This window comes from Trachurus japonicus, chromosome 15 (assembly GCF_045865225.1).
Source record: "Trachurus japonicus isolate A0001 chromosome 15, Traja_1.0".
Classification (NCBI taxonomy): domain Eukaryota; kingdom Metazoa; phylum Chordata; class Actinopteri; order Carangiformes; family Carangidae; genus Trachurus; species Trachurus japonicus.
The window spans coordinates 6,281,758-6,300,169 of NC_140921.1; the positions used below are offsets into that span (position 1 = coordinate 6,281,758).

An 18,412-nucleotide genomic window follows, 5' to 3' on the forward strand; every position below is an offset into this window, starting at 1 on the left:
AATGAAATGCAGATTACAAGGGAGGAACCAAAACCACAGAACAAGCTGTTACAGAATGTTCTTCAATTAACATGTTTGAAACTGCTAAATGGTCTTGAACTGAGCAATGTACTGGCTGAAGAACAACACACAGAAACACACACAGTCAAAGACAGGCTTGCATGCGAAAACATGAATCATCTTGTAAACAGTTGCCTGTCAGAGGAATATTTTAAGATGGATGAAGGAAGCACAAGGTGAAAGGTGAATGAGCTGAAGAAAATGGAAAATGTGGCTCCGAGCCAGAAGTGCAAAGAAAAACAGTGAGACATACATATACATTCTTAATTTTTTTTGCCAAATACATTTTTAAGATTAAGATATTTTAAGATAGAAAGATATTATTATTAAGAAATGAACTGATCCAAAGTATGACAATTAGTGAGATTTTAAGATTTTAACCGTAAACAGTAACAACACAAATGAAAGCAATGTTTTGCAAAGGGATGCCACAGGGCTGTGTAATAGTCCCACTGTTAATTGTTACTTATCTTGGGAGAAATTTAACATTGCAAAAATGTGTTTTTACTCTGATATATTTATTCATTCATGTTTTGAGAAATTTCCAGATTCATATATATGAAAGGTTTTTTAGATGTATAGATGAGAGACTTTTCTCATGGAAATGTTGAAATACAAAAAGGAGTTTCACAACAAAGGCAACAGCCTCACAAGACAATTTATGTAGTTCCTTGATGCTTCCATCTTCCTTGATGATAGTAATAAAAAAAAATCTATGGTTTTTACAACTTATTCACAGCTTCTAATGTTTCAGTCAGAACAGAAAATGTCTTGTACAATAAACTCAACTACAACAAACCACACGTGAAGCCAGTGAGGCAGGGTAAGATCAGTATGCTTTAATAATAAGATATCAGTGCAGAAACACAAACTTCTTATCGGGTTAAATCCCCCTTATAGTAATAACAATGATAACAATATATGATAATAATAAGATCAATATGATTTTTTAAGCATAGAATGCAGAATCAGCTAATATTACTGTACTATATGACATTGACAAAAACAGAAATAGCTGAACATGGATCCCATAAGGAAAACAAAAATGCTGCTGTTACACAAGACACAACAAAATGCTGATACTGTCATTAAAGAGAGAGTGTGATGAATGAACAGATTAAAACCTGAAACTTTTTGTCACTTTTGTTTGGGGGAAAACTCTTCAAGCAGCACAGTTTGATGAAGACTGGTGATGAGCCTCCTAGAGTGAAAGTAGAGGTCTAAAGCCCCGCCCATATTTGGTTAGCATCCATTTCACTAACATCTCACTAAATTCTCATACATTTGCATTATTCCATCTTTCTGAGTCTCTAAAATCCATTTTTGGTGTCATCTATATTCTAAGATGGACAAATATTTACTACACACTGACACAGGGCAGTAAAACTTTACAATTTCTTCATTCTGGCAACAATAAACAATGTTAGCATTTCAAACAATGCTAACAGAGGTGTACTTTTTGAACACCAACAAGAGACCTTGTTTTTTTTAATCTTGGTTAAATAATTAAAGTGCATAAATTTGTACATTTCTAAATACAAATTGTTAGTCTGATGCTAGTGGAGCAAAAGCTAGCCAAAATATGGGGAAGTGGGGCTTCTCCTCTGTCTACACTTTATATTTTTAAAATCAACTTCCATCTAGCCAACTCTTTCCACATACAATATGCAATTTAGGATAAATCTTATCAGCGAAAAAGGCCGTCTGAGGTGCTGTTCTTCTTCCATGTGCATGTTTCAAAGCACTTAATGTAGATTTCTAAAACCCTTAAAGTTGCCATAACTTTTTAAAGTCTTGAAATACTCCTTATGATCCTACACCATCTGCAGGCGTCTCTTTACTGTCCAATCTGAGTGCCGTCTTATCTAATGCAATTGCTCATGTATCAGGAGAGAAAACAAATGAATTGATGTTGTTGAAAGAAAGTGAAGAGAGATGGAGAGTGAGAGGAGAGATGGATGAGTGATGGTGTTGAGTGGAGAGATATGCATCAGTGGGCAGGCTGAGCAGGATGTACCTCTCTTCAACTCCACATCACTCAACATGGCCTCTCAGGATAATGTCCATCCTCATTACGACTAAAAATCAAGTTTTTTTCACCTTGGGTTTAATCGTTATAGCTTTGGACTTCAATATCATCGCTTTTTGTTTGTTTTTCTTTTTTTTTTGCCTCTAAAAAAGGTACAGTTTCAGATTTGTCTTACAGTTTTACTCCAGATTTTAGTTTTATCAGCATTTCTCCTGGTTTGAAGACTCTCAAATGTGTCGAACACTTTGTCAAACACTTCTGACCCCCTCTGATATAAGAGATCTCTTACTGTGCAGTCAAGTCTCATTCAACTAAACCTAAAAACCCACAAGCAGCTCCATCAACAGACAGACTGTTAGGTCGTTTTGATGAGCTGGGGAATCCATTTCCTTAAAAACCTTTAACACAAAATTTGACTCGTCATCACCAGGGGATCTACAGTGGGTTCTACTGGGGGTTTCTACTGGGATATAGTATGAGGTTTCTAATGTATGTTCCATCACTAGGCTACAAAAGGAGCTGTGGACTACAAAACCAGGGGCTTTCATTATGAAAATCATCCCAACTGTGACGGTCGAAAGACAAAAGGTAAGCAGACCCAACAAATGCAAAGCTTCTGCTGTAATATCAGGCTTTCTTATCAGCTGGCTTTTAATTGGCAACAATCATTGGGAGATACAGTCAAATTAACGTTGCAAACAAAATGGAAATTTAAGAAATGCAACGTCAACTTACAGTAGGATCATTTTCAATAATAAAATAGCCCCTGTGCTGAAGGACGTCATCTACAGGTACAGGAATCAAACTGTGCTCTTGAAGGGTGAACTCAGATATGAGTTAAGACAACCACAAAGTCATGATAAGGCACATAATATGGATTCAAATGAACGTTAAAGAACATCTCAGCATGACATGAAGTGGAGAACGTAAAAATACAGTGTTAGTGGATCCAAGAGATGTAATCAAAGTTCTAAAAATGACATATATGTGATCTATGAAGCACCATTGCTTTTACAGTATATATAGTATATGCAACTGGAAAACTATGCAATTAATTATGTGGCAACTTCACCTTTTTTACAATATTCAAAATGCTACATATCTGAAAAATGAAACTTAGAAAACCGATATTTATCTTTAAATCTGAACTTTTTTTTCCTGTTGTTATTCTCTTTTTTTTTGTTTGTTTTTGTTTTATCTTCTTAAAGCAAGAACAAAAAAACAGTACTGGCCAGCCAACAGATTCAATAGATATTTTAGGATAAAACTCTGGAGGAAGAATAAAAAAAAAAATGCCACAACATGGAAAAACAGCACAAGAGGACACAGCACTGCGAGGGATCTACAGGGATAAAGGACAAAGTACCAAAACACATAAACACTATCTTCAACATTAGTTTTGTCTCTTTTTTTAAAAATACGTAACGTATATGTGTACAAAGCTCTATAATTCATACTCAAAAGTGGTCACCACACAAAGACAATTACCTTGAGAAAAGAGTGAGATTAAGAAAAAATAGTTTGAAAGCACAAGAGAGGAAACTGTGAGAGAAAAATGTCGAGAACTTGTTTTCAGTGAAATAAAACTGCGGATGATGACCAAGATTTGGGTGAAAACGAAAGTATTTTTTTTTACTTTGAAAATAAAATTCAGCTCCATTCCTACTCTTTTAGTCCATCATCATCATTCTTTGTTTTGATATATTTCGGTGTTGAAGCTTCCTGGTATTGGCGGCCACTGTCACTGTGGAAATAGAAGGAAAAACTGGCCTTGTCCGAATCACAAAGAATAATAATACACATGCACTCCACCTTCAAGTCACTTCACAGGCTGCTGCTGCTGCTATGTACATGTACAGTATGTGTCATCTGAATGAGTAAGTGATTATGTAGTTGACCTCACACTGTCTGGTTTCTGCAATGGTGTGCACAGGGGTGATCTAACAGTTTACAGGGCCTAAATATAACATTAAATTGGTGATTTTTCAGGTGTAGCTCTATTTATTTATTTATTTATTTATTTGGCTCTGATGCCCACCTACTCATCTGGCCCTCTGATTGGCCAAATTAGACTTCCTCTAGTTCAACGTTACATCATAGGTACTGTAATAGGCTGGGAATAGTCAGTCATTTGTGGACTGCTTTGAATGGCAAAGCTTGTAAAATGTAAGTTTAGCTGCTCCTGCTCTGCTCTTGCATGTGTCATATTTTGATTTATGGATAAAGTTGTAGTAATTGAACATATTTAACAATGAAAATATTTGTGTATTGTAGTCCTACAGCTTTATAATAGAAATTGTACTGTAATTCCATTTCTAATTCAAATTTATGTGAAAAGCAGACTTCATGTTTATTATTATATTTTATTTGAGAAAGGCGAGTTTTAAAAGTCTGCTGGTGGATAAAATTAAATTTAAAAAAATAATAACAAAATGTGAAACTATACACTATACTTATGTAGGGAGCCTAAATAAAACCTACAGTAACTGTAGTAGAGGTCGCCCAACCCCCCTTACATACTGTATACTGTAACCTGTGCACACACCTGGTTTTTCCATATTGCATGCCTGTAGAGTGTGTATGTGTGTGCATGTGTGTGTGTTTGTGTGTGTACGCCTGTGACATAAAATCGTGTGAACTCTTACAGTGTAAGTGTGCAAGCCAGATTCCTTTGTACAAGCTAGCTTTGTTGCTGACTATTAAATGAAGTAATTGCACAATAAGAACGAACCCTGTAGTCACACCAGAGTGAGAAACATGTTAAGATCAATCAAGGAGGATGAAAAGATAGAAAACACAAAAGTTAACAATATTCAACTTAAAGTAGAGTAGGCCTACATGTATTGCAATATATGTTTATTAATGTGTCTGTGAGACACACAAAAAGAGAATCTGGTAGGTCGAGTAAGAACATAAAAAATAAACGAGAGCAGTATTGATACGGTAAAGTGTCCTGTCGATTTTGGATTACATAACGTGGGGAGATTTGATAAAAGTTAAAGTGTCTCAATTCAATAACAGAAATATAGACTAATTATAATAACTAAAATAAAAATAATAATGCATATGTAATTAAAATTGACCCAAACTGATGCACGACTCCTGTTTAACACCAGTTTAACGTTGACTTACTGCTCTACAGCTGCTGATGTTGACGAACAGTGACTGAGTTGGGACAAGAAGAGACACTTTGATTCTGCTTACTGATGATCCTGAAATTTAAATATCATTAAAGAAGACGTGAAGTGTGTAATGATGCAAAAATGCAGAAATATAGAAGTTTAATGCTGTTTTTTACCTCAATTTTAAATAAAACTAAACTTGTCTTACAGACAAGAAGCAAAATAATATCATTCTGTTTTGTGCAAAATACAAGCTATTTATTCTTAAGAAAATTCAACTAAACACAATTTGCAAATGTTTCCACTGAGTTACGTGAATTTTGGTGGATGTTCTCAGATGCCATAATTTAAATTTTGCAAAATATTGTTTCAAGTTCACTATTTCAAATTGCACTTAAAGCAGCGTCATAGAAACACACCTATTGATATATTAGAATAGAGATAAATGTGATACTTATAATAAATAAAATCTTGTTCACAAATATCTATTAATTATTTTCCAGTCTTTGGTCTAATTTCTGCTGGTTTCATGTTATGTATTATTTCATAGTTTTATCCCTTCTGGCCTCTAACGATGATTACAAATTTTAAGGATAAAATAACAATAAAAAGTATTACCAGCGTTGTTGTTATGTTGCACCTTAGTTATCAGAAAGTTTGGGAATCAATGAGCAGAATCAAAGGCCGTGTTTTGTAAAAGAATCCTCGGTTCTTAATGATTTTATTAAAAATGGCTACAAGTCAGAACCAATTCACGGTGCCCAACTCCTGCTCGACTTGAAAAGTGGTCTGGGGTCTAACTGCTGGTCGAAATGCACTAAGTGAAAAGAACACAGTGTCTCTGTTAATGTGTAGGTAGTATAGTATCCTCTCCTCTGAGCTAAATGAGGCAGCTGGTCAGGAGAAGGTATAAGGCTGGGAACCGAGCTGCATAGAGTTCAAATCAGGGCTGTAGTTGCCCACATCCCCACATCCCCTCCCCCATCGTGGTTTCCCACTGTAGCCACGGCAACAGGGAGTAGCTGGTAGGACGTGGTGTATGGCTGTAGGTGTTTGGGCAGAGCTTGCCGTGTCTAAAACCCCGTTTACACCAAAGACCCGGCGGCGGTGACCAGACAATTTGTGACAACACAGGACATCGTTTTCTACTCTCTTGGTAAATTGTCCCGTGTTAGCCTTTTTATTCCCCCCCCACCTTATCTTATACATGTTGGGTTAGGGTTAGGGTTAGGGGTCTCTGTGTGGTCAGCTCAATCTCAATGCAGGGCAAAACTCTCGCACATCAGTGATCAACTTGCATCTGATTTGATTTAGTAGCGTAAGTGGCTTGACCCTGATGTCTCAGATTGTTTAGTTTAGATGGTACAGAACGACAGAAAGAACCAGTGTGGGGGGCCGAGTCACATCAGCTAAATAAGGCAGGATGTGGTTATGAATACCATTCCCTATAGGTACTGTAGCTTAACCTCAGGACTTTCAGAAAAAACTCCCAGAGGCATGAAGGTGAAGATTTAGGCTCTACAGTAAGTCTCGGGCTGCAGGTTGAGGTTGAGGTTCAGGGCCAGGGTTGAGTCCGGGTCAATGGTGGTGGGGTTTAGGGTTTGGGGTTTGGGGGTCTAGGAGGCTCTAGGAGACCTGGTCCAGGGCTCTCAGCAGGTCACAGCCCTGGAGGAGGTGCAGGTTTCCCTGCAGGGGGACGTTGACCTCGCAGTCGTAACGGGTCAACTCCGGCAGACAGGAGGGCTCAAAGGAGGGGCCCAGCAGACGACTAGCGATACCTGGAAAACCACAAGAGGAAGAGGGTCTGTGTGAGTGATTTAACACTACAGTCTTAAGTTTATCAAGTCATTATGGTCTGTACTAGAGACATAGAAATCTGATATTCCTTAAAACTAGCAAAGAGAATCTGTCAAATGTTGTCCATTTTCCTATTTAAAGTTAACTTCTTCAAGAAATGTAACAGTAAATATTAAAGTACACTGCAAAAACTCTCATTTCTATTCAAAACTAATCTCTTTCCACTTACTCATCACCTAATTAACTTGTTTTTAGATAATTTTCACTTGTTCCAAACAAATTTTCACTTGAAAGCCAGTGAAAGCAAGTGTTTTGTGCTTGTAATAAGAAAGAAAAACTTGCTCCACTATCAGATTTTCCTACTTATTTCAAGTGAAAATATGTTTGAAAGAAGTAAAAAAGTGTCTAAAAACAAGCTACTTTTTAATGTAATGAGTCTTATTTTAAGTATAATGAGATTTGTTTTGACTAGAAATGACATTTTTTGACAAATATTCTTGGTAAGATATTTGAGTTTTTGCAGTGTATAAAAAGAAAAACTAAACTTCTCTTAGAAAAACATGAAACAAGTTCAATTGTACTGGAAAGAGGTTGAAATAATAATAATGCACTGGCACATTTGTCTCCTAAACGACCTGAACAAATCAATCACAGCATGAAATGATTCAATAAGGAGTCTAGGTAATTTAACTCTCTTGAAGTCCGTTCAGCTCACCCTCGCTCTTGTTAGAAGGCAGCATGTTGTAGTTGTTGGTGTAGCTGCAGCTCTTTTGGGGAAAGACTTTCTCGTTCAGACCGGCAATCCCGTTTCCGGGATACTGAGACTTCCTGTGCTGCTGCTGCAGGGAGCTGAGACACGAGGCCATGCTGCCGGGCATCATCCTGCTCATCCCCGACTCTGAGAGAGGAGAGAGAGAAAGGTCAGGTGTGTAGCTGTGTGTGTGTGTGTGTGTGAGACAGAGAGAGAGAAAGAAAGAGAGAGAGATGTTGTCCTGACACTTCACTCTTACCTGTGAGTGACCCTGCGCTGAGGGAGCGATCCATGACGACACAGCTGTCGCCCCTCATCTTCTTCCATGTGTTATCTGATGGCTTATTTTCACCCTGAAAAAACAGTGACACAGACACTTCACCATGAGCAGCAGACACAGCTTTGTTTTTTTTTTAAAAACTGAAAAACTATCCTTTCCTTTCTTCAGGGTTGAAGGAATATTGGTCTTATTATAAATCATGAAGTCGTGATTATAAATGTTAAAACCTTTTTTGTATGCATCGTGATTTGTTTAAATTTCAAGTCACATTACTTCCACCATTTGTCTGTTAATAAGCAACTTACTTTAAAAACTAGACAAAGTATAGTGTATATGCTTTTTTTTTTTTTGCATCATGTTACCAGAGAATCTCACAACTCACAAAGCTATTGTGACGTCATCTACCTCATGCAATAGAAGCTGTGCAAACCTGAAGTTGCCTACTTGAATTAAAATATAATGTAATATTGTGTCAAACTTTCCCTATAACCTCTGGAGCTGTATATCTGTTTGTCTTGGTTATTGTAATGTTGTTTCTCATGCACCTTATTTTGAAATGTCTTATGTCAGGGCTAATGAAAGGAAAAGAAAACAGTCTCATGTAGTTGATATTTGAATTTCTGCGTGATTGAAAACCAAAAGAGACGAGTAGAGCTGAGCTGAGTCAGTCTGCGTGAGTCGTCGTCATCGTTAGAGAAACTCACCACAGCCATCTGGGTGAAGGAGCGCTTGAAGCTGTTGGTCATGGCCAGTCTGGCGGGACTCATGTCTCTGTAGGCCTGCACGAAGTTGTCGATGGACCTGCACACAGACACATGAGCAGAGTTAACATCTCATTTACTCTTTGCATGCTTCTGATTCTTTCTCTTTTTTTCGTTGCATCATCACTAGGGGTGGGAGAAAAAATCGATTCACATAAGTATCGATTTTTTTTTTTTTTAATCGATTTTTTGGGGGGGGGATTTCTTTTTTTAATATTGTGCAATGTGCATTTGTTAGCCTTTTTTACATACGGAGAGTACAGGTTTTGAAAAGGGTTTAAGTTCACTTTATAATGGAGTATGTTAATTTATGGGCTCCTACAGTATTTGTGTGCAGATAAATGTTAAAATGTAGCAGTTTACCTCAGTCTATATCTCATTTTGTCAGAACGGTTTCAGAAGCCTGTTTTTTCTATATTTAAATCGAATCGGCATCCAAAAAAATCATAGAAGAATCGAATCGGGGAGAAAAGCGTATCGCCCTAGCCAGCCGTATAATCATCACCTCTGTTTGTGCATGAGATGTGTCATGTTCTGTTGACAGGACGGGCGAGTCTCTCCGTGGTCCATCAGGTAGGCCTTGGCGGCTTGTGGCTGTTGCTGCTGCTGCTGCTGCTGTTGGTGGTAAGTTAACAGAGGGTCCGGTGGCCACTGCAGATTCTGCCGGCCGCCCATGGAGGACAGTGGGGTGCTGGCCGGGGCCCGGTACGGGGGGTTCTGCATGTGCCCCAACATGGGGAAGGAGCCCACGCGGGGGCTCATGGTTCCCGGGCCGGAGCCTCTCTTCTCCCCCGTGGCCCAGGACGCAGCGGCCGTCTGGGGCTGGTAGAGGCCTTGGGGCTGATGAGGAGGGGAGGACAGGGGCTGGAAGAGGCTGGTGATGTTGCTGAAGCTCTGCTGCTGGGATGTCTGGCGTGTTTTCTGCAGGCTGCCGTTCCCCATGGATACGCCCGGACCCGGAGGAGGACCACCCTCCTCCAGCAGCGGCTCCGAGGACTCGGGGATGATGGGATTCAGCTGGAAGTCTTCTCCGTCCATGGGGATGTAAGGAGCCAAAGTCTCCAGGTCCAAGTCACTTAAGTCCCTCTGGGAAAGTGAAAGAAGAAGACATGGTTTTTGCTCAAAATGAAACAAAAAGTACTTTCGACAAGATCGGACCAAAGTTCGAAAACCCCAGGAGAGAGGAGTGATGCCCCGAGACCACCTCAGAGGAACTTTGTCTGTGGGATTATCTAGTTATTTTTACTGTTCAGACTGGAAAGGGTAAATATGACACTGCCAAAATACTCTTCATTGTTCAGAATAAAGGGATAGTTCAACATTTTGGCAAATTGGCCCATTGCCATAATCACTATAGTCATAGCAGTAGGTTTGTTACCTTTAATTGTCGGTGCAAGCTATTTTTAGAACGGCGGAGCAGAGCCGTAAGCTGCTCAGAGCTACGCTACGGAGGCTCATGGGATTTCTTGGTTTCCCTCATCAAACTCATCAAATACACAATCCAGCAACTCCACAACGCTCTGGTGGACAAGTTGTGACCTGCACATTCACCACGCTATGAGATAATAACACAACGTTACCACACAGAGTCGTTTTAGAGGGAAATACAGAGACTGCTTGATGAAAAACTGACCCCGACGGGAACGCGCATCAGCGGTTTTGCATGAATTTACTGCTATGACTATAGGGATTATGGCAATGGGCCAATTTGCCAAAAATGTGGAGCGATGGCACAATCAGGAAACACACCTCAGTGTTTTCAGCACTGTCGTCCTCTGTGTCCAGAGCAAACAGCTTCTCAGTCAGCTCCACCTTCAGGTCGCTCTCCACGGAGCTGTAGTAGTCACCTGGGCTGCTCGGCTGCAGAGAGGGAGGGAGGAGGGGATGATGGATGGGGTTGAAGAGCAGCAGAGAGGAAGAACAAGAGAAGCACAGAGGAAATCAGAGAGAACAGAGTGCAAAGAGAAAGAAACACAGAGACAAGGAGCGAGAAGTGAGTTTTGACAAAGGCGCCATTCACTGCTAAGAGCCTGTGGCTTCCAAATATCCACCCCCGTTATTCTCACACACACTGCCCACTGTCGGTGTCCTTTACCCCCCCCATCATCCCCACTCACACTCTACCCCCCCACCCACCCCCCTCACCTCACTGAACACAGAAAGTAACAATCTATGAAACAAACACAACCGGGTCCTTCGCCCACAAACTAATTACTCTTTTCAACATCATTGTGTCTTATATGAAAGAGTGGGTTGGTCTTCTCTCACTTCTCGTAGAGAGCAACATTGCCTCTTGTTTATTTACAAAGCACTGATCGGGAAGCTCCCAACCTACTTAATGTCTTTGTTACACTTCAGTCTACCAAGACCCACCCGCTCAGCATCATTCATCAGACTAGACATCAGGAGGGAAGAAAGCTTTTAGCTTCTTTGCTTCTGCAAAAACTCAAAATCTTACCAAGAATATTTGTCTTATTTCTAGTCAAAATGTCATTTCTAGTCAAAACAAATCTCATTATACTTAAAATAAGACTCATCACATTAAAAAGTAGCTTGTTTTTAGACACTTTTTACTTCTTTCAAGCATATTTTTTACTTGAAATAAGTAGAAAAATCTGATAGTGGATCAAGTTTTTCTTTCTGATTACAAGCACAAAACACTTGCTTTCACTGGCAGATTTTTCTACTTATTTCAAGTTAAAATTAGTTTGAAACAAATGAAAATTATCTATAAACAAGTTCATTTTTTAGGTAATGATTCTTATTTTAAGTGAAAAGAGTTTAGTTTTGACTAGAAATGAGACATTTTGACAAGAAATAAGACAAATATTCTTGGAAAGATTTTGACTTTTTGCCGCGTGAAACAAACACAACCGGTCCTTCGTCCACAAACTAATTACTCTTTTCAATTTACCGTGGAGCAGCTGCTGAGGCTCGGGGTGGCGCTGCTCGGCGGCAGCGGCGGCTTCTGCTGCACCGTGAATGTAGCCGCCGCCATGTTAGCCATGTCCCCTGGAGGCGCAGCGGGGGCCGGGGTCTGGCCCGGTGCCGGAGGAGGAGGGGGAGCGGCGGCCTTGTGGCTCTCGCTGGCCCAGGATGGAGCTCCGGGAGGCAGCATGGCAGCGGCCGACACCTCGAACTGAGGGCGAGGAGCTGAAGGGAGACAGGGGGAAGAGTAAAAACACTGTGGAGACGCTGCAACAGCTGAGGCCAAATCTGAAGCTACATATACGTATATAGTATATATATATATACAGTATATACAGCTCTGGAAAAAATAAAGAGACCACTCCAAAATGTTCTTAATAAATCAGCCTTATCTCTACATGTATAGCAGCCATCGATTCCAGTGTCTATTGAACTCCAACACAAGCTCACCTCACTCTACTTCGCTGCTCACCTGAACCAAATCATATTTAACGAGGAAGAAAGATTATAAATAAAATTTAAAAAACACACTGCTGCGATTAAAAATTGGGATTATTCCACCAATTTTGATTTCTAAACTCTTCCTAAGTTTAAAAAGTAGTGTTGTGTTTTAAAATGAATATTAACTTGTTTTTTTGCATTATACGAGGTCTTTTTGTTATTTTGACCTGTTGCCATTTTCTGCAAATAAATGCTCTAAATGACAATATTTTTATTTCCAATTTGGGAGAAAGTGTTCATTTTACTCAAACACATACCTATGAATAGTAAAACCAGAGGAACTGATCATTTTAAAGTGGTCTCTTAATTTTTTCAAGAGCTATATATATATATATATGTATTTTTGTATCCTTGTTTTACTAACTGTCCAGGGTGTCATGGTTCACAGGGTCACAATGCCGCACATTATCCTCCTTTCTTTGGCTTTTCACACTACGTAGGTTGTTGATTTCATGTGCACAGATATTTTATTTGGGGTGGACAGTCTATTTATTTATTTATTATGTTTTATTGTGTCTTTTATCTTTAGTATTTTGTCTTTTTATTGTGTTTTATGGTTTTTATTTACACTACTCACAAAAAGTAAGGGATATTTGACAAAAATATCTTGTCAAATATCTAATACCTATAAAAAGTTCATGCTACAGTGAACTATCATGAAAGCCTTTTAAGTAGAAGGATGCAATGGTCATTTCTTTATCTCAAACAAAAGCTGCCTAACAACAGTGGTGGCTATCACAACAAAAATCTCAACGTCTCATAACTTGATCAATTTGATCAAAGTGTTGTCTTGGTCTCATGATGTCAACATGTGAACATGGTGGAGAGGAGAGGGAGAGAGAAGAGGACTGTATACAAACTGTCATTGAACCAGAACATTTAGTGGTTCAATGACAACTGAACCACTAAATCAGATGGTGCTTGTGTTTTTTGTGGTTAATCACCTTGTTAGAGAACAGCATGTTATTCAATAAGTACTGAAACATTGAACAACTGGACATGTGCATTCAAAAGTTTAGAGAAGGTTAAATTAAGTTCACCTGTAAAGGTTATAGTGCATTTTAGGTGCATTCTGAAATGTAATCCAAACGCCAAACATCCCTAACTCTTTGTGAGTAGTGTACCTGTACAGCACTTTGGAAACCTTTGTGTTCATTTAAAATTGTGCTTTATATATATATATGGATTGGATTGGATCTCTGACATCACCAACAGACACGTTTACAGAAGTGGATACAGACCGAAGTCGAGGGAGACAATGGTGTCTCCGGGCGTGGGAGCCAGCTGGGCCAAGTCCTCCGGCTCCTCTTTGAGCTTGGTGAAGAGGGTTTCTCCCGGCTCTCCGGTCACGCCTGCGCTTCCGGCGGTGAAGAAGCTGCTCATGTGACGCGGCTTGAACAGGGACTCCATCTGCTCCAAGGAGAAGATCATCGACTTGTCCTCGATGTCGCTGCAAAGTTGTGAGAAGTGAAGTTCAGGATTGGTTGATGTGAAGATGCAGCTACAGTATTGAGTTCCTACCTCTACCTTTTTATTTCTTTCTGCTCACCTGAGGACATAGTTTACGCAGACGATGCACTGGGGCTGGGAGTTGCGGCTGTTGTATATGACAGTTCCCTGCGTTTCAACCCAGATGTAGCCTCCGTTCTTCGCCAGCATTCGGTACCGACCGCTCACGGCCTGACCCTTGGTGCACACTGCAGAGAGAGAGACAGAGAGACAGAGAGAGAAAGGGAGAGTAGAGTGAGCTGTGAGTGCACAGTGTTTTTGGGCCACAAAAGGAGCTGTAGTATGGAACTGATCCATTTGCCCATGATCATATTCAGACTGACAGCCAGCCATAACAGCCAGTTGTGGTCTCAGCACAGAGACGGTTACTTTTATGGTTTGACGTTGCAGAAACAAACGTCGTCTTCGCTTCCTGGTCTGATCAAGTCTTTTATGATCGTAATATAATGAGTGAAGTGTCTCTTTCAGGTGAACTGGCACCGGTGCCAAGCCTCAAATTAGGATGTTGTTTCCTCCTGTCCCACATAGTGAGACTTGAAGGGTTTTGAGAGTCAGGTTTTTTTTTTTTTTTACTTATCCCTCTTGGGAGAAAATCCTGAATCTGGAGTTTGGTCATTTTTGATTGGAGTTGATCAGTTAAAGGTCATTCATGTTGTATAAAGGCAGATCTCCATGTATTCTGATGTAAAGAAGGTCTGCGAAGAGTTAGGACTACTATTGCTCACTTGTTTTTTGTTTTTAATTTTTATGATGTTTCTGTTTTTGTATTTTTGACTGTATATTTGATACCGTTGGACCCCAGGAAGAAGCTGTAGCTTTGCTGCAGCTAATGGGGATCTGAATAATAAACTAAACTAAACTAAACTAAACTGTGATATTTTGTGGCTAATAAAAACACTTCTTTAAGTTTTTAAGGAGTCAACGCTCCACTTAGTCTCATGAAACCCTTTAAAGGACCTTTGAAGGACGCCAAACATATTATCATTGAACTAAAACAAACTCCTTACTCACAAGTGACTCATGGGCGCTGGATTTATTGAAGTCTATCACTGTTTACTGTAATCTTGTGTAAAGTTATTAAGGCGCTTACATGTTACTGTCCAGAGCAGGAAAAGACGTTGAACAAACTCCTCAGAAGGAAACAGACACTTTATCAGTCCGTAAATGTCGGTAACAGAGATACTGCTGTGATTCTGTGTCTTCTTGGTTTTTCTTTGTTTGTTTCTTTGTAATAAAAATGTCTAGTCGTTGGTTTATTGATTAAATATCTGTGTGGTTTTTTTTGTAGCATAAGGCTCTGAAATCATCTGGAGTTTGCAGGAAAGAAAAAGTGGGATGTTTGACTTAGAAGAGCTGAGAAGGAGATGTGCTGGCTCCGCTCCAAAGTTCAGCTCTGGCGTGGGAAAGGACCAGGACTGTGGTCAGTGAGTGTACATAAGGCCAGTGACTGTGTGTGTGTGTGTGTGTGTGTGTGTGTGTGTGTGTGTGTGTGTGTGTGTGTGTGTGTGTGTGTGTGTGTGTGTGTGTGTGTGTGTGTGTGTGTGTGTGAGACTCTGTGTGTGTGTGCTGAGGAAGATCAGGGCAACGTTACATGATGTCGCAGAGAGGGAACGCTGTTAACATGTGCTGATCGACAGGCTGGTCACGTTGGCCGTGAGACCGGGTCGTGTGTGTGTGTGTGTGCATGTGTGTGTGTGTGTGTGTGTGTGTGTGTGTGTGTGTGTGTGTGTGTGTGAGAGAGAAAGAGAGAGATAGAGAGCCCTTTATCTCAGCATGTTTCAGCCAAGTGAAGATGGTGGACACAAACGGCTGAGACCAACAGGAAACAGAACATAAAGTCCACACAGACCAGAAAAAAAGTCCTCATTCTTGTTTTCTTTAGTTTAAGTAAAAATCTTTAAATGACTTCAAGTCAACATGAATCATCTTGTGCTGATTTTTTGTCTGTTTATTGATTCTTCGATCAAAGATTTCCTGATTAAATAAAGACTTTTGGTAAATTTCATTACTTGATTTTATTTTTCTGGGATCCTGTGTGATTATTTGTTGTAAAACAGTGTTTAAAAATGATGTATTTGATATGTTTTTAGGAGAAACATCTCTTATTCTCAGCAAACTAAAGAAAATAAATCAAATGTGGTTTAGGTTTTCAAAGTAAGTACAGTACAGACGGCAGAAAAACCAGAGCGATGCAGCAGGTCAAATCTGTGTTTGTATGTTTTTTTACACACACAAAGCTGCTGTTACGTTGCCAAGGTTGTTGTTTTTTTAAAGAGGTAAATTACCACTTGTGCTTTTGTTCTCTCACTGTTGTTCAGATCCTCTAATGATGTTGTACTGTCAATGGAGAGAAAAGCCATGACACTTCAGAACACCCGCACCCACGCACACACACACAGACACACACACAGTGTCATTAGATTGTAATAGTGGCCACCTGGTTCCCTGTCCACTATGTTTATGTTTGTGGCAGCAGATGTGCAAACCTCATCAGGCCATCAGTGGCTACGCTTAATTTGATAAAAGACATCTTAATACCATGTCCCTGCTCTGCACACACTCACACACATACACACACACATACAAACAAAGAGAAAATCAAACACACACACACACATATAGCATATAGCACACTGTGGTGTAGAAACTTGAGACGACAAAAACACTTTGCATAAAGAATCAGACAAATATAAACTGGATTTTTGGGACTGAGCCTGTAGTGGTGTTTTGAATGTGTTTTCCTGGTTTCCTTTATCACCAGTTGACCTGTTGTGTTTTTCTGAATCCTGTCTTTAGTCAAAAGAAAAAGACCACGCTTTTTCAATAGCTTCTACCTGGCTACAGTCAGACTCCTATAGCAAACACAAAATAATCCATGCACGCACATGGCAATACAACACGCACCTACCTCAGTAGCACTTTGCACTTTGTACATCTATTTTTATTTCTACACTTTTATTTATATACAGATTTAGATTTATGGTCAATTTTAGAGAATTTTATGTCCTTGTCCTTCCTTTTAGTAATCCCAGGTTCGAGCCTTTTTAAAGTGTTTTTCCTTGTGTCTTGTATGTCCTTGTGTTTCTCCACCGGACTCGGAACAACCGCAGTTTTTGACTTTGAGTAAATACGTGTTTTCCAGTTCTCAATGGGCGTGGCTCTGTTTTCATCCTGTTAATCAAACGACTGTGCAGTCAGTGTGTCTTCCAACTTGGATTCATGTTCATTTTAACCCCCTCAGATTGTGTGTGTGTGCGTGTGTGCGTGTGCTTACAGTTGTGGTGGCTCTTGGTGACGCTGTCTGCGTCCAGGGCGTGGTAAAGGTCGTAGACTGAGCGACCCAGCAGATCCTCAGGAGTGTAACCCATCAGTTCTGTTACCCTGCAAAACACACATACACAAACACACACACACACACACTCTTAATAACACTCAGGATTTCAGGTTATTAGTTCCAACTTCTTATACACGCGATGCTCAGAAGACAGATCCTGCTCTCCATCCTGAACCTCTGCACTTCAAAAGGCTTCGCACATGATTTTTAAATCAGACCGAGGTGGACACTCGTCCAAAAATAAGAATTGTTCACATTCTCTGTCTCCACTAACTCCCTCTGCTTCTGGGAACGGATAATCTCTCTCTGTCACTCTCATCACGAGTTCACTTTGTTAATGAGGATTTTGGTGCTGGCTTTAGTTCGCTCATTTAAAAAATCCCTTTTTTTTTTCTTCCCCTTTTATTTCGCTCCAACTCCCCCTAAATACTTTAATGTGCAGGTGTAAGGAGGAAGTTACAGGATCACAGTAATCTGATCAGCAAATAAGAGACATTCAGGTGCAGCTGTGTTTAGTTGCATGGATATTTGAGCGTGGCACATTAAAAATAAACACAAAATCAAACAGGAAACGACCCTTGAACACAAGGAGTTATGGGTAATAAGGAGAGCAGCGAGGGTAATCTGGGACTAGTGACTTCTTCTGACTCCACCTGCCACCGAAATCTGTCGCTCTGGCAGGAAAAGTGTTTACCAAACTTCTCCTGAATAAATAAGCTGATTGTGAGCGCTTTTTAAAAAAAATGAAAACTACAACAACACAATACAGTAGTGCAACTTTTGTATTAAAACAAGACTGTACATGTATTTTATTCTAAACAAATCAGCAAAACAACGTTAACACTGGTGTTTTTTCAACACATTTTACATTAATAGTTGTTGAATTAAGTCATATTATTTGGTTTATTATTAAAAGATCATTGATATGTTTGCATTCAGTAAAAAAGTCCAGTTGCCTACGATTCAATTTGCCCAGAAAAAGAACGATGACCTGGATGAATGAGAATATCCATAGACATTCAGTAAAAAAGTACATTTTTACATCTAATTTCCAGTTCACTGCTCTGTTTATCATAGCCTACTCCAAGTCCAGTCCAGATGGAAAAAGCAACATTAGATAAGAGCAGAATCTGCACATCCATCGGCTCTGATTGACTATTTCTAATGCTCTGTGGTTCTGATTAAAATGATCGGGAGCAGAACTGACGACTGTTTCCACATTCCCAGAATTTTCCTGGTTAGAAATGTGAAATATGAAGACAAATAACGAGTTATCAAGTCACAGAATGATGAAGATTAATAATCTGTGGATGGTGATGGAGTTGATGTGATGGAGCCAG

The 18,412-nt window shown here is 39.7% G+C and overlaps 1 protein-coding gene across 1 annotated transcript in view; it reads right to left on the reverse strand.

Moving 5' to 3' along the window:
- Positions 1-874: 874 nt before the first annotated feature.
- Positions 875-18,412, reverse strand: part of epas1b (endothelial PAS domain protein 1b) — a 58,123-nt gene continuing 40,585 nt past the window's right edge. Inside the window, exons 7-16 of the mRNA XM_085799370.1 lie at positions 17,013-17,119; positions 13,779-13,926; positions 13,471-13,679; positions 11,715-11,953; positions 10,550-10,660; positions 9,306-9,886; positions 8,744-8,840; positions 8,019-8,112; positions 7,724-7,906; positions 875-6,989 (exon numbers count right to left, since the gene is read on the reverse strand). Coding sequence (XP_085655496.1) covers positions 6,838-6,989; positions 7,724-7,906; positions 8,019-8,112; positions 8,744-8,840; positions 9,306-9,886; positions 10,550-10,660; positions 11,715-11,953; positions 13,471-13,679; positions 13,779-13,926; positions 17,013-17,119 — 1,921 coding nt within the window. The 3' untranslated portion in view covers positions 875-6,837. The remainder of the gene's footprint in view (positions 6,990-7,723; positions 7,907-8,018; positions 8,113-8,743; positions 8,841-9,305; positions 9,887-10,549; positions 10,661-11,714; positions 11,954-13,470; positions 13,680-13,778; positions 13,927-17,012; positions 17,120-18,412) is intronic.